Raw genomic sequence first — 19,753 nt, forward strand, 5'->3', positions numbered from 1 at the left:
CCTCCCCAGATCGCCCAACGCAACCACCATCAGCCTCAAAGACTCAACCTAACCACACAAATCTGTACACAAACTCAATGTCAGACCCAAAAGCAAAGCCAAGAATAGTGTGCTGCATCGGCGACACCCATGGCTTCCTCACCAAGCTCCAAAACCTCTGGTCCAATCTCCAATCCGCCATCGACCCATCAGATTTCTCCACCGCCCTCATCATTTTCCTTGGCGATTACTGCGACCGCGGCCCGGACACCAAAAAAGTCATCGACTTTCTCGTCTCCCTGCCCTCCAGGTACCCGAATCAGAAGCACATCTTCCTCACCGGCAACCACGACCTGGCCTTCGCCGCCTTCGTGAGCGTCCTGCCGCCGCCTCCCGACGGTTCGGAGTTTTCCGAGGGGTGGAAGGAGTATGCGGATAGCGAGGATAGAGAAGGGTGGTTTAAGGGCGATGGGTACGAGAGGATGCACTTGCAGGGGAGGAGATGGGGTGGGAAGATCAAGGCTAAGTTTAATGCGGCTAAGGGGACAGAGTACAAAGGGTCAATTTATGATGCCGGGCCTACATTTGAATCCTATGGGGTCCCACATGGTTCTGCTGGTATGTGTTTCGAGTTTTTCTGGATTTGTGTGAGATTCATGGTTTTTTTGTTTGGTGATTTGGGTTTCTTTTGTTTTGTTTTGTTTGATTGGATTCTCTGCTTGTTGATTTGATCCATTTGGTGCCAATTGATGTTTCTGTTAATTGTTAAGTTGTTTTGTCGGTTGGGACTGTTTATGGTGGAAAGACTTCTGCTCAAAAGAGCTTCTGATAGAAGTGATTTTATGATAACATATCAAAGCTTTTGTCAAAAAACAAACTTATGGAAAAGCAGTAAGCACTTGAAATTGCTTCAGCGCCTAGCAGCTGCCTCTCCAGAAAGCTCTTCCATCTCAGAATCGCTTCAAATTTTTTTCTCTCAAAACGTAGACAGAAAAACTTTTGGTTGTCGGAATGCACCCTTCCACAAGCAATCCAAAACAGGCCTAAAAATCATTTGCATTCCAGTTCTGTTCACTATCAATTGACAAATGCTAAACTTTGTTTGTTAAGTTATGGATGTACTGTTGTGTTATTGACTTATTAGTATTCGCAAACGTGGATTAGGGCAATGTTCCCGCCCCTTGCATCCAAATGTGAATCCTCCTTCCCGTAGATTAGAATTGTTTAGAATATGGTCTTGTCAATAAAGAACTTGTTAGTACTCGGTGATTTGGTGACTTAGTGTCATATACTTACAATCCAGCTGTCTATCGAACTGGTTTGTGTGCTTTATTTGTAAATTCAATGCCATGGCTTTGTTCTGTAGTTTTGTGTGTTGAAAGAATGATTGTTATGGGCAGATTTGGTTAAGGCAGTTCCCGATGAACACAAGAAGTTTCTTGCTGATATGGTTTGGGTCCATGAAGAGGTGAGGCCTGTTCTATTCGCTATCTTTTTTTTCGATGAACACTAAAGTCGTTGTGTAAGATACTAAAATGTGAGAAAAAACCTTAAAATTTCAATTGGTTCACTTTCCGATTCCTTTTGTGTGTCGTGGAGCAGAATGCAGTAGTCGAGAACTGTAGGACCAGATGCTGAACTTAGTCGGTCTTGATGATGTGCATTTTTTTCCAGGATGATGTTTGCGTAGAGACTGCGGATGGAATCAAACATTGTAGATTGATTGCTGTCCATGCTGGTTTAGAGAAAGATAAAGATGTCAAACAGCAAGTTGGCGTTTTTGAAAGCCAGAGACACCCGGGTGCCTAAGATAGAGGCTCTGAGTGGGAGGAAGAATGTATGGGATATACCAAAGGTAATGGCTTTCTACCTCTTAATATCAGCAATCTTTTTACTGAAACATTCGCTGTTTATTGTCCGATGATTTTTGTATTTCTTACGTTCGTTAGTTCTCGATAAAGATTTTCTCTTTTGTCGGTCAACTGAGATATGATAGACAACCTCATACAATAAAATGCAACTGAAATCAACGGTGTTTTGGTCCTGATAGGAACTGACAGAGAAACCAACTGTTGTCGTAAGCGGTCATCATGGGAAACTTTACATTGAAGGCCTCAGACTGATCATCGATGAAGGCGGTGGCATGGCGGAAAGACCAGTGGCTGCAGTTGTGCTCCCCTCTATGAAAATAGTCCGCGATACAGACGCATTGACAAACTAGAAACCGTGTTACAATTCATAAGCGTAGGTTTAAAGCTGTTTTCGTTACTATCTGTGCGTCTGCACATGTCAAGTTTGTAAACTAGAAACTTTGTTGCTTAAATAGCACTCTTAGAAAGTAATGTTATACACTTGTAGTTATCAATTGCGTGTGCGGGCGATTTCTAACTGCGGATCACTGTGGGACACATATTTGGTCAATGGTTGGAAATCGCCTATGCAAGCAACGAACATTTAAGCTTGGCATGGCAATCGCCCTGTCAATTGGAAATTTTAGAGTGCATAAGATATACTTTATGTTATTTAACGGTTGAATGACGTTCAAGAATTTAATGAATTTAATTGGTGAACATAATTCAGTTAAAAGACAATGACAACGCATATGATACATGAATTTACAATTGAATGACTCATTGTCAATTTGGCGCTTCAATTATTTGACAGGTTGACGAATGAAGAAGGTATATTCCATTTTGTGAGGATCATTCACTTCTGTCCATTTTTTTAAGGTTAACTGAAAACAAAGGTCATGACTCATGAGAGTGACTTTTGTTAGAGAGAGAAAGATAGGAGAGAGAGAGAGAGAGAGACACACAGAGTCACAGATAGGCTATGAATGACTGGACTGAAAAAGATGTACGTGTTGTACTTTGCGTCTGTGATTTTACTTTCAATCCGTTAAATTATTTTATAATCTCATAATTATAAACTGATTCAAATTATTCTTCAACAAAATTGGATATAAAATATTTCACTTATGATGGGGTGACTTAGTAATTGAAGACGAATTTTAAGTTTGTATTTCACATAGCACGTCCTGAGTTCGATTCATGATGAATCACACAATAGTGGTCAGTGAGATTAAAATTCCTCTGTGAATCTTTCCAGCTCTTGAAATGGTGAACTGTCGTGACGAAACTATCAACTAATCACTTTTATAAAAAAAAAAAAAATTCAATCAAAACTAGTTAAATTTTAATTAAAATTCCAGAAGGAAATACAAAAATTCATTTGATTCCAATAAGAATGTAACCTATGTGAAAATAACAAGAAATGGCAGCAAACGGGCAACAAAATCTCAAAAATATCCCTTCTCTCCCCCCACAGCCTTTCGTTCCTCATCCTCCTCCAAGATACTACTCCCCGCCCCCCCCCCCCCCCCCCCCCCAAAAAAAATTATTTTATTGTTTAATTTTTAAATTACCAAATATATACTAAATAAATAAAAATCTAAATTCCATGGACGACCGAAAATTTAGTGGAGAAGCAGACTGGGTCCCACCCACACATCCCATGCAACTCTCAACTGTACACGTGGCATCCAGCGGTGTACAACAAAATACTTAGTTACTCTCTCACTCCTCCCTCTCTCTCTCTCTCTCTCTCTCTCTCTCTATCTCTCTCGCTCTCCCCGATTTCTCTGTTGGATCACTCACTCGCTCACTCAACGTTTCTCCCGGGAGGCGAGTTTCGAAACTCCGCAAAACGAAACGGCTGCTGCTGCTGCTTCGAGATCGATCGATCCTTCTCGCGCGCTTCGGTCGATCTGATAACGAAAGGAGGAAGAAGAAATGGTCTCGACTCTCTCGGGGATTCGCTTCCCTCTCCTACCTTCCGCCCACACCTCGCATTCCAGCTTCAATGGCGATCGGAGGACCTCCGGCCTCTCTCTCTTCCTCTCCAATACCTCCTTCTCTCGTATTCCCTCTCTCTCCGTTTCTTTTTTCGTTTCGAAAAAATTGATATTCGAGTTCGATTTCTCTGTTTCAATCGGCTGCTTGGATTTTCTGTTTATTTTTCAGTAATTAATTTTTTTTTTTTTTTTTGTTATGAAATTATCATTATTATTGTTTTTAATTTTAGTTTTTGAAGTTATGCGTAGATTGATTGTTAGTGGTCACCCTCTTAGACATGGAGCTTACTTGGATATGCCGTGAGCTTTTTTGGAAGCTTGGAACAGTAATGGAGACTTATGCTTTTGAAGAGGACAAAAAAGCATATGGATTTCGATTACGGATTATATGGACGCAATGCCTATGCTTTTTTTGTGTCCGATAGCAATTTTAAATTTAATTTTTGTTGAAAAGAATTAAAATTTTAGAAAAAAAGGTATTGTTTTAAGTCGATTTTGTGCTTAAGAGATGACTTTATTAACTTAAAAATGATTTCTTTTATTATTATTTCATATGTTTTGTTCGATGTTTGTGGTGTGTGTGTGTTAAGCTAAATTGATGCGTGTTTGTAGGGAAGATCTTTGTTGGAAAGCCTTCGTATGATTCTAATTTGCCATCTTTAGCGGTTGCTGCATCGAAGAAAATGCTTGTTCCTGACAGCCAGAGTGATGGCTCTTCGTCTTTGAAGAAGGAGCAGTCGGGAGGTGCGAGTACAGTTCCAGAGGATTCTCAGGTTTATGATACCCATCTATATGCATACCAGTTATGTTCTGTGGTATCAATAAAAATATTATGCTTTCAATTCGAAGGTTTTATTGGGTGTGCAGAATGCCATAGCATAGTCAATTTCCGTGTGACATCTTGGAGGATCCTGAATAACATATTGTTGAACTGTGTATGTATAATTTTTGTTTAGGTGATTCAGGATGTAGATAATGTAGCAAAGGAAGATGAAGAGAAGCTTGAGGATGCCCCTTCAATAGTTGTGGACAATGTTGATGAGGCTGAAGCCAAGGTTGAGGACACACCTCGTCCCTTAGAAGTGAAAGCAAGTACTGCTGCAAACAAAGCTACAGGAAAGACAATTCCACCGCCTGGCAATGGGCAAAAGATATATGAAATAGATTCACTTTTGGTGGGTCACCGCGATCACCTTGATTACCGGTAGGATGCCCCTTCATATTTTAGTTTATGATAATAATACATATACAACGTGAATGGATGATGGCCTAAAATTGAAAAAAAGATTAAATAAATTGATTAATGGCAATGTCGCTACCCCTTTCAAGCAAAAGAGTACATGGCGGCTAGCTGGTTAGTGTAACAAGTGCAAGTTTATTGTTGCTCCTTTAGTGCACTGAATTATGTTTCTTTCTTTTTCTTATTTCCAGTTACAAATCCTTATGCTTTGCTTTATGTCCAAATTAGGTTAATAAGGCTTTAAGTAATTTGGTTTAACTATGGTCAGTTATGGACAATACAAAAGGCTGCATGAGGAGATTGACAAGTACGAAGGTGGTTTAGAGGTGTTTTCTCGTGGCTATGAGAAGTTTGGCTTCACACGCAGGTATTACTTTTGGCCTTTATCTTCTGCAGTCCACGTATTTTCCATGTTTTTTACTAGTTTACAGCATTGAATGCATACCACATTTTGAGTTGTTTTTTTATTTTGATATGGAATAGAAATTAATAAATATGCTAATTGGGTGTCGATGTACAAGGTCAGATAGATCATCGAGCAGACGAGAGAAAAGTTCTGCAATTTGACTGTTTTGAACTGCATACTGGTGTTATATTATTGTGTTACGATTAGCAATTTCACGCTCTCATCCACCTTATTGTGGCAGTGCCTCTTATCACCTTCTTAGCTAATTATCGTCCTTGTTTACATCTTTGTATTTATTCTGTGGGTAATATCTTTTGTTATTTTTTCTTTTAGGGTTCCTTTCAATTTCCCATAGTAATTTCCATAGTTTTTGGTTTAAAAGTAAATTATAATTTGTCAAATCTTTAATGCTGATTATTATCTCTACTGGTTTTTCAGTGCCGAAGGTATCACTTATAGGGAGTGGGCACCTGGAGCAAAGGTTCATTTTTCTTGACTGGTGTTTTAAGGATTTTACCTTTTTGCTGTTAGTTACTCTCTGTATAAGGGTGACTTATTGAGACCAACAAACATGGACACAATGTGCTTACTAAGATCCTTTCCCCTTATTTTGTTGTGAGGATTATCTTGTCATTTGATGGAAGGTTTTATTAGACCAGTTTAGGTGCCTTAATAATCCCATGGTTGCCGTTTCTTGTTGTCCTTTTCAGTCAGCATCACTGATTGGAGATTTCAACAATTGGAACACAAATGCAGATGTGATGATTCAGGTATGTTTTTGGAACTTTAGCAGTGGGATTTCCAAGATACTGAACAAATGAATTACATCAAGCCACATGATTAATATTTTTGTACAACAACATTGCTCATGTACCATATGTGAACAGAATGACTTTGGAGTCTGGGAGATCTTTTTGCCAAACAATGCAGATGGCTCACCTCCAATTCCACATGGTTCTCGAGTGAAGGTAATACTTGCTGTGGATAATTGTATGCTGGTTTTGTTGCTCCTTCTCTATTACTGTAATGCTTCATAATCCAGCGAATAAAAAGAGGACTTATTTTCGTCTAAGTAATCCTTAACTAATTCATCTGTTGACTTGTTTGTGGTGATAATTTCAAAAAAGAGCTTGGTTATACACTTTTTTTAATTTGTTCTCTTCTAGAAATTTACGTGGAGAATGAGACAATAGTTTCAAGGCATACTACGATTGCAAGTTTTGCCCATCTCATGTTATTGCCATAAGATAAATTTGTGTAGTTAATTCAGTATGTTATGTGAAATCGCAGATCCGTATGGATACTCCTTCAGGCATCAAAGACTCGATTCCTGCTTGGATCAAGTTTTCCATACAGGCTCCAGGTGAAATCCCATACAACAGCATATACTATGATCCACCAGAAGAGGTATGTTCTTAGGTAAAAAAAAAAAATTCAGTTATGCTTGATAGATACTGGTAGGGATGCCGGGCCTCTGGGTAGAAGAAAGGCTGCAGTAAGGTAGAAATTAAACCATAGGATTGAATCAAAATTGAGCAAATGTTTGTGATATTGGAAAGGGAATGATTCCCAAGTCATTAATGATTCATAGGATTCTTATACCAGTTCATTGATTTATCATAGGTTGCAGTTGGGAATCATTCCCTCTCCAACATCACTTCATTAATTTTTATGAAATAGTTAAGACAGTAAATAGGTTAATCTGCTTCATTTACATGTTCACGTTTCCTATTATTGTTCTACTCTTCAATGGGTTAATGATACTCGCATGCACTTCTTTTCAGGAAAAGTATGTATTTCAACATTCTCAGCCGAGTAGACCAAAATCACTTCGCATTTATGAGGCACATGTTGGAATGAGTAGCACGGTGTGCATTGTTACCCTTCTAGCTTATTCAGCTAATTATTATGTTCTTGCACATTAATTTTTAATTCTTCTTTTTGATAAGCCTCACCTTAGGTGTGCTGTAGAACAGTACGATCTTATTTTTAGAAATCAGCTTTTAAAGTTCTTTATTTTAGTGCAGGTGGTCATAACTTAAGATCCTTGACTTGGGAGTTCAGTTTGGCATGCGCCTCACAAATGAATGCTCTAGTTGTGGCCGAAATTTTATGACCCATGTTTTAACATGTTAGACAAGAATAAAATTGGAATATATTATGTGTCAGAGATGATTCGGTACTTTTCTTTTTCATTGTTTCTGGACAGAAGTTAGGAAAAGGGAAGGGGCTGGTCTATTTAACAAATGCCTGAAACATCTTCTTTTTATGTCTGTCATCTATAGTTCTAACAGCATCAATGGTATTTTTTTTGTATTTAAATCTATCCACATGAAACCATCCAAAGTTCAAGGGGATTACTGTGCCACAGAGCTGTCTTAGATCTCTTCTTCCTTTTGGTTTCTTATCACTAATTAAATTTTATTTCCTCACAGTACCATTAACTTTTGAGTTGCAGGAGCCCAAAATTAACACATATGCTGAATTCAGAGATGATGTGCTTCCACGCATTAAAAAGCTTGGTTACAATGCTGTTCAACTCATGGCTATTCAAGAGCACTCCTACTATGCTAGCTTTGGGTATTGTCCTTCTAACATATGCTCCAACTGTATGTACTCCGTTTTATCTTTTGGGAAAATATATTTCTGTTGAAACAAATGGATTGGTAGGCAGTGCTACATGTGGTACTTGCTTGTGAACGGTTGATGTTCTCTAAAAATAAAATTGAAATTTTTTCTGTTTGTGGTGCAGGTACCATGTCACCAATTTTTTTGCTCCTAGCAGCCGCTGTGGAACCCCTGACGACCTAAAGTCTCTAATAGATAAAGCTCATGAGCTTGGTCTGCTTGTACTCATGGATATTGTTCACAGGTAATAGCCCTTCCTTGACTTAGTGGCTTACAATACTTGTCCTCAAGCTAAACAAAAGGCTTACTCAACTCGTAGTGAGCCCACCATTGCTTTTAACTAATTGTTTGCAGCAGATAGGACTTAGGTTCCTGGACACATCTATGGGTTAATCATATTCAACATTTTTCACATGCTTAGAGGAAATACTGATTTCCATAAATTTCTTTTTATACTTATTGTACTAACTTTAGTCTGTTCGATGTATTACTCCACCTATTTGTATTGGGATTGACGATGTCAAATTCTTTTTTCACTCTGTATCCTATTCAAATAGTTTGCATGAATCATACTTCTAGACCTAATAATTACTTGTTAATTACTATGAACTTATTTGTCTAAATATCTCACTGCTAAATATGTAACACTACAGCCATGCATCAAATAACACATTGGATGGTTTGAACATGTTTGATGGAACCGATAGTCATTACTTCCACTCGGGGTCTCGAGGATATCATTGGATGTGGGATTCCCGCTTGTTTAATTATGGAAGCTGGGAGGTATGTGCTTTTGTGCATTCTTTTCTTTAAATAGTGCACTGTGAGAAATTTGGCCTTAATCTTTTGCTTTATCCTATGTTTATGAGGTACTGATTTTAACTTTTCATGTAGGTTTTGAGGTATCTTCTTTCAAATGCAAGGTGGTGGCTGGAAGAATACAAGTTCGATGGGTTCAGATTTGATGGTGTGACTTCAATGATGTACACTCACCATGGATTGGAGGTACCTTTTTAGATTTTACTTTGTCTTCTAATAAGGGTATCTGAATGACTCATATGCTATTCAATCTTAAGTTTCACTGAAATAGTAAATGTTATGAGTACGTTTTGTTTTGGTTATGTTTTATTTTATTTTCCTTTAAGGTCCTACAATTTTTGATGGAAAACTTCCATGCTTATCTATCCTCACAGCATATTTGACCCAAAAAAATCTATTGTCAGCATAATTTTTTGTTGATTCTGATGTCCAATATCAGTTTTGGTATTCCCATTGGTACCTCTGTTGCTACATATGCTTCCACAATTCGAGTTTACTTTTAAATATCCAATGACAGGTTCTTATATTTGTTTATTGGTTGAGCTTGCTTTAGGTAGCATTTACTGGAAATTACAGTGAGTACTTTGGGTTAGCAACCGATGTAGATGCTGTTACTTACCTGATGCTGGTTAACGATTTGATTCATGGGCTCTACCCTGAAGCTGTTACCATTGGTGAAGATGTATGTTCTATTCCCTTTCATAAGTAAAGTTGAGCATCCTTTGTTGCAGTTATCTCCCAAGTAATGAATTTAGATTTCATAGTGGACTGAACTGAAATAAACTGTTTACAAGGTTAGGTAACTTGAAATAAGAAAAATAAAATATTACCTCTGTTATATAAGTTCTACATTTTTTTTTAGTTTTTTTTTTTTTTCTATTTGAATTTTTATCTCATCCTCTTTCCCCCAATCCTTAAGACGTGGAAGTTCATGTAGTTTACAACTATTTCTATTCAGATGAGTATTTAATTCAGCTTGTTTTGAGTTGATAACATTTCAATGTTTCTCATTAGAAATGAAAATACAGCCAGGTTTGAGTTTCAATCAAATTGACCTGTCAAGTTTGAGGAAGGTTTTATAGAGGAGCTTATTGTTATATTCAGAAACAATAGCCATAAATATTCTGAGCATTGATTCATCACTCATTAGCTGATTTAACAAGTCAAATCTGTTTTTTCCTGTTCAATTGCTTTAAAATATGATGAAAATGTTACTTTTATAGGCTGTTATACTGGTTATGCATATGTCTACCATTACAGGTTAGTGGAATGCCAACATTCTGTGTTCCTGTTAAAGATGGTGGTGTTGGATTTGATTATCGCCTGCATATGGCTATTGCTGATAAATGGATTGAGCTCCTCCAGTAAGTTGCTATACTAAAGCATATCTGCTCCATTTTTAAAGTTAGAAAGTCTTTTATCTGATGTAGGAGGCATTTGTGGAATAAAAAAATAACGAATCAACTTTGGTTGACATTGTTGCATGAAATTTGATGTAGGAAAATGGATGAAGAGTGGCAAATGGGTGATATTGTTTTCACACTCACCAACAGAAGGTGGGGGGAGAATTGTGTTGCTTATGCCGAAAGTCATGACCAAGCTCTTGTTGGTGACAAAACAATTGCATTTTGGCTGATGGACAAGGTTAGACAAGTTTTCGTTGCATTTTGCATATCTTGTAACTTGAAGGATGTGTATACTTTGGTTTCTTGTATTAGAATTATTTGTCTAATATTCTATGCTTCTCTCAGGATATGTATGATTTCATGGCTGTGGATAGACCATCAACTCCCCTTATAGATCGTGGAATAGCATTACATAAAATGATTAGGCTTATTACTATGGGATTAGGCGGAGAAGGATATCTGAATTTCATGGGAAATGAATTTGGACATCCTGGTAAGATTAGGCCAAAATGTGATATTGTACATCATCATTCTGTCGAGCTGCCATTCATTTTCATATTTGTGTTTATTTTTCTCTTCAGAGTGGATTGATTTTCCAAGAGGCGTTCAACATCTTCCAAACGGAAAAATAGTCCCTGGGAACAATAACAGTTTTGACAAATGCCGACGTAGATTTGATCTTGTAAGTTCTTACTATCCATGAAGCACGCCTATTAGTTTATATCACTTTTGTGCATCAACAGTTTGGTAATTATAACAAGAATTTGTGTTTAGTTCGGATGGTGGCTAATTGAAGCAATGCATGATTCCTAAGAGATTTTTCAGTTGTGCTGAAAAACTGAAGACCATGATGACATAAAACAACTAAATGTTACTTATAAAGGCAGTAGAAAATTACCAACCGAGGTCAAGTTGATTGGTAACCTAATAGCGTATTCGTGATATAAACATCAAGATATATTGATCTTGACAGTGCTACTACTAGCAAATTACTAAACTATAGAATCTCTCTGTTGAGCAATCCCTTTTATGTTTGCACATGAAATTCTTGAAGTACTATCTCCTTGTTGAACTTTGCATATCCATTTCCATATTCCTGGTTCTTTTAAGGGTATATTGGCCTTACAGAAAATAAATTGTGCATAACCTTTGTCACTTCTGATTACCTCGTATGTTTTCTGCATTGTTGATTATGCTTGGCCAGGGGGATGCAGAGTATCTAAGATATCATGGAATGCAAGAATTTGATCGAGCAATGCAACATCTTGAAGAAACCTATGGTGTAAGTTCAGTCAAATGCGTACATGTGCTTAATTACTTAGGGCAAAGGTGTGCCATATCTGTTAGATTATAATATGAAAAATTGGTCAACTGCTGATGCAGTTCATGACTTCTGAGCATCAATACATATCACGCAAGGATGAAGGAGACAAAATTATCGTCTTTGAAAAGGGAGACCTGGTTTTTGTCTTCAATTTTCATTGGAGTAACAGCTATTCAGACTACCGAGTTGGCTGCTTAAAGCCAGGAAAGTATAAGGTATTTCCTCTAAAAATTTCTATGAAGCCCTCATAGCCTAATATACTATCTTTCCGCGCTTTCGCATTTTCTTTCTAGAATTGATCTATATTGGTTAAGTGCATGTCATAGAACTCCTCTACGCATATTCTTTTCATATGATAATGTTCCTTCTTCCAGATTGTCTTGGATTCGGATGAAAAGTTATTCGGAGGCTTCGATAGGATTGATCACAGTGCTGAATACTTCACTACTGTAAGAAAAATTTCCTTTGGATCTTCTCTAGTGCTATCATGTGTAGACTTCAGGTGAGTACTTCCCGGCTGTAAAATGTTACTAACCCTCTTTGTGATCTGCAGGATGGGTGGTTCGATGAGCGGCCTCATTCTTTCCTACTGTATGCACCTTGTAGAACAGCAGTGGTCTACGCCTTCATAGAGGGACCTAAAAAGTTTGATATCCAACTCTAATTCAATTCCGTTGCTCAAAATGTCTACATCCTCCCGCACTCCTAAAACCAGACGCGCTGTACGTTAGCTAATAAAAGTGCCGTCAACATGGAATTCCGCCGTTGCCTTCGGCAGTTATGCTACGCCAAAGTCGGAAGAACGAGGTTAACAAAGTAAAACCAGAACTTAAAACTGCTAAGGTGAGAGATTTTGGGCGGAAGTTTAGGAGACCAGTGTCTTTCATAGGCCTATGGGAAAGTAGACTAACATGGCAGTTTGTTTTCCAAGCTAGAGATTTTCTAATGTACAGATGGAGCATGTAGCTGATCGTGGTGTTACATAAGTTGGCAAACATTTGGGCTTGCCAAGTTTTGTTATCGAACATGCTTCGATGGTTGTTTTTTTCTTTCAAACGATGTACTTACATAACGGATAAAAGAATTTAAACTTGAGCGCATGAGAGCGGAACTATATCTTTACCAAATGGTCTAGCTCACAAAGGAGAACCACCTTAACGTGAAAAGTGAATAGCAATTGCACCTCTGCGAGATATGAGTGATAAATTTGTTTTGGTTAAAACATGCACAGAACTCGTCCACTAAAGTAAAATAACGAGAGCGATTTACACAAGCAACTATAAGAAGCTTGCCGGAACTGTCCGATACGGATGATAATTCAAGTGCTGATGAAGCTAGCTTCGGAGGCAGGGCCGCGGGGCAACCGATGTAAGACGCTGGTTGGCGACGAATTGGAGTTGGAAGAGGACCGCAGGGCCTCTGCAAGTGGTCCTCCCATGGAAGCCATTTGGTTTGTTGCCCACCCGGCTGGCCAATTCAACTGTGGCTGCCCACGCTCGGCATGGCTGTCCTGGTGGCCTGGCTCGACCCCATTGCCAGTGGACAATTTCAACGACACATCCGATGAGGTAGTTCCACGTATCGAAATGGAGAGGCTGGTGGCCGAGTTCATTGAGCTAGCATTGCTTCTTGCATTGTCGAGTTCTTGAAGCTTCCCTGGCCAGTCATCAAAAAAGGGCCTCAACACATGGCTGTCGGATTTTGCACTCGCCGAGACCTCACCGCGGGGCTCAAAGAGGCTCCTGTTCTCAGGTTTGGCCTCTGAAGAACTAAAGTTCACAAGAAACACTAGCAATTACGGGCAAGAAATCAAAGTAAAAAAGAGTTTTAGAGCATATAAATAGAGCATCATGTACTTTTTAGGGCCCATGAGATTCTATAATTAAACTACCTACTTTATTAGCGTGCCCTCTCGTCAATGTTAGCGAGAAACACTTAAAAAGAAGCACACAAAAGGAAACAAAACCCGCCACCACCTGTTGTGCAATGACGATTAGTGTGTTTTATTTTTCTTGTGTGTTTGATTCTTGAAGTGTTTCATACTAACATTAGCCGTTGTCACTTGTCGAGGACTACATTAATTTAATTCGACAAGTGACATTAATTTAGTTCAAATTAAATTAAACAAAAAATAATAGCTTTGGTGGTGGTTGTTTACTACCTTTGGTTGAGATGAAGAAGATCAATCGATGGGGACGATGAAGACCCAGAAAGAGCAAAATGGGTCCCGCTAGCCGATGTATTGGTGATGGTGGTAACATTATTAAGACTAGTGCCACTCCCTCCGCCACCAGCGGTGGTGGTGGCGGCGGTGGTTGTGGTGGCAACTTCCACAGGCTTTCTTGAACGGTTTCTGCCACGGTGCACATGGCGTTCACAGTACTTCTGACCCGCCACCACATCTCTCGAGCACCGCCATTTCTTCCCATCTGTCCTCCTGCACCTCGTTGGCTCCGGATCCATGGCAGCTCTTCCCCAATAACCTGATTGCAACACTGATAGACAATACACATAATGATTTTTCATTAATCTTCATGCTCAACTCACTCAAATCTCAGCAAAACTGGGCTTAGCAAGTTGACTAGAGCAAGTTTTGGACCCAAGTTCAAATCTTCCTTGCCCTAATTTAGCTTAGATTAGAATATTAATCCACTAAATGGGCACTGTTTTCTTTGAAAAACGATATTCTAAACTACTCTAATTTATGAAAGGAGATTCGAGCTTAGGGGGCAAGAGACGCTACTTTAACTAACTAACTTAACCCGTGTCTGCAAATCAAATTGGCATTTTAAATTGATTCTTATTTGAAACAAATCTGAATAATAATATTTGGTTTAATTAAAGTTTGGAGTTAAAAGTACACTTACGAGCAGGTTGAAAGTGAGGGAACTGTTGGAGAGGGTGGTGGAGGAAATAAGGAGCAGAATGGAGGAGGCTTTTCTTGATTGGCTGAAGAAGCTCCGGAGGAACAGCCGCACCGGCCACCATGTACCTGAATATCAAAGCCTGCAGCTCCAGCTCCTGCCACTGTGACAAGCTGAAATAGCTTCCCATTTCTACCACATAAAACAATAATTAAATTAAAAGATTAGAGCTTTTAAAAATAAAACTTGAGAACAAACAAGAACATCAACTTTTCTATTCAAAGAATCAAACTTTTTCTTGTGGGTTGGATGCATGTGTGTGTGACAGGAGAAAGAAAAGGGAAAGGTTCAGGAAGAAGATAAAATCTTACTGGGAAATCTGGAAGTGGCAGGTGAGGATTCAGAAAATGCTGCTGACAGGATTTTGGTGTTGGGTTCAGGAACAAACAGAGGGAGAGCATACCCAGCAGCAGATGGAAGCTCTGCGTTTTGAAGCGGATCAAGGTCAAGTTTTGGTATCTTTGCAGAATGTTGTTCCTCTGACTCATGCTGCTGGGTTCTCCATTGCTCAAGGTGGAAGTCCATCTAGAGAGAGAAAGACAGAGAGAGAGAGAGAGAGATGGGGTGGGGTTCAAGCTTGGTCTGTTTTTCTGTTGTGGTGATTTAGTGGTTTACTGGGTGAGATTAATATGTTGGGTTTGTTGGGTGTGGAGATTGTTTTTTTAAGGCTTTTGGCAGAGGTTCTGACAGAAAAAGCCTGCAAAGTTTTGTTTAAAGGTAGTGCAGAAGCCTGAGGCACTTGAGAAAAGACAGTCAGACAAGACAGATGAGAGATAAAATATTAGTAAAGTATAACCCAGAAAAGAATTTTAAAATTAATTAAAAATTTGGAAGAACATGGATAGCTAGAGTTAGAGACTAGAGAGAGAGAGGAAGAACCTGCAGTATTTCTGCCGCACTGCAACTGCTTTGGAAATAGCAGAAGGGTGTTTTTATTAGGCTTGATTTCTAACACCAGACCCAAAGATCCATCTGCCTGATATAATGAGAGAGAGAGAGAGAGAGAGAGATTGCAGTTACATCTTCAGCCTTTATCACTCAGCTTTCAAAGTTAATATTTTTTCTTCATAGTTCCAGTTGGGAACAATGTATGAACATCTTATTTGGGAAATATAATTTATGTGTAACATTGCGATTTATTAGCATTCATTTTATTTGTAGATAAAACTTTATGTTATATTTTCAGAATTGTATAATTATTATTTAGTTATGATCGGTTCAGCGCATCGATTAGTTCAAATTTTAAGCCTCTTACGACCAATTGAGGAGAGAAATTGAAAGCCCCACAAATACTCATTTTATACTATACTCTCATTTGTCCTTTTTCTATAATTAGATTCTATTACTTTTGTGGTGAATTAATATCTATTGCTCTTTTTACTAAAAAAAAATAAATAGATTTTATTGCTTTTAACACATGAAGAGATCTCAATTATTCAAAAAGAAGAAATACAATTTTGTCTTTTCGTTTGAGACCATTTGAACAAATTTAATAGCACGCATGCATGTCCAAATTTCTGAAGAAAAAAATAGGAAAACTTATTTTAAGCTCTAAAAAATATAATTTTTTTAATAATATTGTATGCAAGATTAAAAGTTAAAAATAGTTCTTTGACTAGTGTCCACGCTTGTATCTAAAGTCAGATTTTATTTTATTTTTTTATAAATTTATTTTGTTTATAGTTTGCCTATATTACTCTTAGGTAAAATTGTTATATGGATCAAACACGAAAAAAAATTAAAAAGCATTAGATTTTACAAATCATAACTAATGTATGAACCTACGAGTCAAAAGTGTTGAAATCCTAACGAACTAAAACATAAAAAATAAAACCAAACCAAATTGATCATACCAAATCTATCAAGGCTAAACCATACAACTTACCCAATGTATTGAATCTACTGAACCTAATTGTATATAGAACCAAACAATGCAAATTCAATCCTACCACTTAGTATTACAAGTTAGTCACGAGAGGTACTAAGTTTGATTCTCGCCATATGCAACATTGAACCACATTATTGCTAACTTATTACGAGGCTAAACACATTTCTCCTCCTTTTCGTGGTTTTAATATCATTTGTTAATGCAAATTCCCCACTATGTCTTTCAACAACCGCATGGTATGCATGGTAAAGTAATCATGTCTGGCTAAGACAATTTTTAGACGTAAATTAGTGCATTCCCCACACAATGTCATTATGGTTATACAATGTTCAAAATTTGAATAAATATCAAGAACAAAAAAAACAGAAAAAAAAAGGTATGTTATAGAGAATAATGATGGCATTCATGTGGACAATGAAGATGGAAGATACATTTATGGGTGATAATGAATCTATGATTCCGTTTCTAAAACTTTGACGGTGGAGCTTACGTTTTGGACACAACAAAGATGACATTCTTGTGAATAGTAATATAATATATTGTATTGTTCTAACGCCTAAGTGACATGTCATGATGCATTAAAATAAATGAACTTTTTTAGATGTAGAAAACTTTTCAGGTTATAGTCTGAAAATCATCTTATTGGAGTAAAAAGGGCTTTTAAACATAAATCTTATGTCTAGAAGCCCCAAAAACAATTGAAGTAAAAAAGTATCTCACTGCACAAGCACACTGTCTTCTTATTTCTGCAGCTCCAATACCATATGAGATAATTTCGTATCTATAATTTCTGTGTCAAATGTTATGCCAAAGAATAGCAGATGACCTCAAAAAATCCATCTGTGGAACAAAGTCAAATTGAGAATCCTAAACTGTTGATCGCTTCCCACTAAACTAACTCCGTAGAATTAATCCGTAAAGTGAAACAAGTAAACAAGGGAGCAAGCAAAAGTGGTAGAACGAGAAGGTGGTCGGTTGTGGGGTGGGATGGGGGTGGGGAGGTGCCTTCTCTTTCCCAGCTGTCTTCCTCCTCTTTCTTTCTTCTTCTTTTTCTTCTGTGTTACTTTTTAATGCGTTGGACTGATTTGACCAACTTACTATTTACAACTATGTCGACATGACAACTCAATTCCAACACATCGCCATCGGCACCTACTCTCCTAGTTCTTTGACAAAACTTTCCACCTTGCCCAATGCCTGCATTATATTCCAGCCTACCGACTTTCGGTCTTTGTTTCAACAGATTCTATCTTTCAAGTTATCAACTAATGCTAATTCTAGTTATATTATTCTACTAATAGATGCTTATCACGCGTTTATTATATACTTGTTCTATACGATATGTTTAGTTACAAGAGGGTTTCTTTCTTTTACTTTCGCAATTCTATATATTCTATTATTTCGTTAATACTTTCACATCAATGCTCCTAGAAGTTTGGATTTTACTTTGATATATGAACTTTCAATTTTGTTTTCAACTCCCAAAAACTTATATATGGTTCTTGTTAAATTTTGTGACCTTGATTAATTTTACGTACATTGTCCAACTAATGGATTTTTTTTTTAGATGTTTAAAGATACATCACTCATCAAATACTTGTTAAAATAATGTCTTCCGTCACAAGAGAGTTTCTTTGCTTCACTTACGCTAGCAAATTTTACATATTCCTTTATTTTGTGAATACTTTCTACAACAATGCTCCCCAAAATTTTGACGTTCTAGTTTAATCTCTAAACTTTCTATCTCGTTTTGAAATCCTCTAAACTTATAATTCTTGTTAGGTCATCTCTAGCCAAAGACAAAAATGATTCTATTAAAAAGAATCATGATTAAATTTGGTCAAAAGTTAGGTACATATCCTTCATACGCCTCGACAAGCCCCAACATATGCATCATAAACCAAAATAAAATAAATTTAACACTGCATGATTGGAGATGAAAATTTTAAACCCTACAATATTATTAATTTTCAAAAGACTAAATAATAATTTACTATCGGCCCTTCGTTACAGGAGATGACCTTATTGTCTTCCCAAATCGTCCATTTGTCACACTAGGAAATTTTCCATACATTTGAACTGGCAGAAAGTATCATGAACATCTGTCTTTTTTCTGTTTTCAATTATTCAAATTTTCAGAGAGGTCAGAGGCATTGCCTGCATCTACAGTATCTGTACAACTGAACCAAACTTGTGTATACAGTTACATATGTATTCTTGTACAGACGAACGAAGGTCAACTTCGATCGAGCTCACTACTTTAATGCATGTGTTTTCTAATTCTCCACTCTTTCACAGTCGCTTACTATTCTTTGCTATCAAATCAAAGCATGCTTTTTGTTCATTGCTAATTTAAACTTAGCTAGGTTAATCATGGTTAACAATGAGTCTTAAAAAATTTAATTTTTATAAACTCTTTGTCATTTCATAATTTAACGTCTATTTCATGTCAGCATAATAAAATATTATACTAAAATCATGAGCTGCTAGAAAGTTCATAAAAAATCTCATTTTTAGGAAATTCTCTCTCTCTATGCCATTTCTCTATTAGGTAATTTGGTTGTTATCGTGCCAGTCAAAACAATGGGAGCCATTGTTGAATGAATGGTGATGATGAACATTATGAGTCTTCTGCGACAATTGAAAATTAGAGTACGTCACGTTAAGGAGACTTTCTCAAAGTACGATTATTTATAAACTCTCTGTTACCTGATAATTTAACGTCAATTTTCGAACGCACATTATAAAAGATTGTATCAAAAACACAATGTAACATATACTCTATAGAGAGTTCCATTTTTAAAAGAGTCTCCTTAGCATTTCTCTAAATCAAATAGACTACACATTGCTAGACTTTACCACCTCAGGTTTTGGGTCGATAGTATTGTTTTATTTCAATATAATACATCCGTTACATTTTCTATTCATTGATCCGTTAAGTGCTGACGTAGCGGCCACATTTGTATCACGTGACTAGCAACTTTGTGCCACGTGGCAAAAAAAATAATTTTTTATTCATTTAAAATATTATAATAATTAATACTTAAAAAAAAAAAAAAAACAAACTGAAACCCACCTTCCCGCAGCCCCCACCCTCGCAAACAAACCCAGAAACCTCCGGCCCCCCCGACCCACCTCCCTCTCCTCCACTCTCTTCACCTCCCCTCCCATCCAAAAACCCATCCCATCCCACCCCACCCCCATCTCCCCCACTAACACTACATTACAAAAATACAATCCCAAATTAAATATTAGAAAACCCTAATTCAAAATTTCCAAGTAAAAT

At 37.3% G+C, this 19,753-nt stretch overlaps 3 protein-coding genes across 6 annotated transcripts; 2 read left to right on the top strand and 1 right to left on the bottom strand.

The window, feature by feature from the left end:
* Positions 1-2,501, top strand: LOC103955209 (tyrosine-protein phosphatase RLPH2). Its single transcript, XM_009367086.3, is given in 5 exon segments — positions 1-597; positions 1,380-1,447; positions 1,654-1,749; positions 1,751-1,834; positions 2,030-2,501. Coding segments are annotated over 5 exon segments (939 nt in total). The 5' UTR covers positions 1-77; the 3' UTR covers positions 2,201-2,501.
* Positions 2,502-3,727: 1,226 nt separating this feature from the next.
* LOC103955206 (1,4-alpha-glucan-branching enzyme 2-2, chloroplastic/amyloplastic) lies at positions 3,728-12,755 on the top strand. Its single transcript, XM_009367080.3, has 22 exons — positions 3,728-3,897; positions 4,445-4,605; positions 4,789-5,036; positions 5,341-5,439; positions 5,917-5,959; positions 6,189-6,248; positions 6,366-6,446; positions 6,769-6,885; positions 7,263-7,346; positions 7,937-8,058; positions 8,231-8,350; positions 8,760-8,889; positions 9,001-9,111; positions 9,479-9,607; positions 10,186-10,289; positions 10,425-10,569; positions 10,677-10,824; positions 10,913-11,013; positions 11,536-11,613; positions 11,715-11,870; positions 12,030-12,104; positions 12,209-12,755. The coding sequence occupies exons 1-22, from the start codon at positions 3,771-3,773 to the stop codon at positions 12,317-12,319; spliced, it is 2,550 nt and encodes an 849-aa protein (XP_009365355.1). The 5' UTR covers positions 3,728-3,770; the 3' UTR covers positions 12,320-12,755.
* Positions 12,756-12,850: 95 nt separating this feature from the next.
* Positions 12,851-15,663, bottom strand: LOC103955207 (growth-regulating factor 3). 4 transcript variants are annotated; one of them, XM_048568180.1, is made up of 5 exons: positions 15,459-15,661; positions 14,891-15,309; positions 14,523-14,711; positions 13,817-14,150; positions 12,851-13,424 (listed from the first exon to the last, which is right to left on the bottom strand). In XM_048568180.1, the coding sequence occupies exons 2-5, from the start codon at positions 15,102-15,104 to the stop codon at positions 12,974-12,976; spliced, it is 1,188 nt and encodes a 395-aa protein (XP_048424137.1). In that variant the 5' UTR covers positions 15,105-15,309; positions 15,459-15,661; the 3' UTR covers positions 12,851-12,973. The 4 variants fall into 4 exon arrangements, with proteins under 4 accessions (XP_048424137.1, XP_048424136.1, XP_048424138.1 ...); XM_048568179.1 differs by having other exon boundaries at positions 14,891-15,317; XM_048568181.1 differs by lacking the exon at positions 14,891-15,309 and having other exon boundaries at positions 15,459-15,663.
* Positions 15,664-19,753: the final 4,090 nt, after the last annotated feature.

This window comes from the organism of the source record quoted next, unplaced genomic scaffold (genome assembly GCF_019419815.1).
Source record: "Pyrus x bretschneideri cultivar Hongxiangsu unplaced genomic scaffold, Pyrus_bretschneideri_v1 Contig47, whole genome shotgun sequence".
Lineage (NCBI taxonomy): Eukaryota > Viridiplantae > Streptophyta > Magnoliopsida > Rosales > Rosaceae > Pyrus > Pyrus x bretschneideri.

Excerpts from the sequence above, each read along its gene's own strand:
- LOC103955206 (XM_009367080.3), top strand. The coding sequence starts at position 3,771 with ATGGTCTCGACTCTCTCGGGGATTCGCTTCCCTCTCCTACCTTCCGCC. Across the intron at positions 3,898-4,444 it reads CTCCAATACCTCCTTCTCTC|GGAAGATCTTTGTTGGAAAG; the intron begins GTATTCCCTCTC and ends GCGTGTTTGTAG. Across the intron at positions 8,059-8,230 it reads TCCTACTATGCTAGCTTTGG|GTACCATGTCACCAATTTTT; the intron begins GTATTGTCCTTC and ends TTTGTGGTGCAG.
- LOC103955207 (XM_048568180.1), bottom strand. The coding sequence starts at position 15,104 with ATGGACTTCCACCTTGAGCAATGGAGAACCCAGCAGCATGAGTCAGAG. Across the intron at positions 14,151-14,522 it reads CCCTCACTTTCAACCTGCTC|TGTTGCAATCAGGTTATTGG; the intron begins GTAAGTGTACTT and ends ATTGTCTATCAG. Across the intron at positions 13,425-13,816 it reads CTTCTTCATCTCAACCAAAG|TTCTTCAGAGGCCAAACCTG; the intron begins GTAGTAAACAAC and ends TGTGAACTTTAG.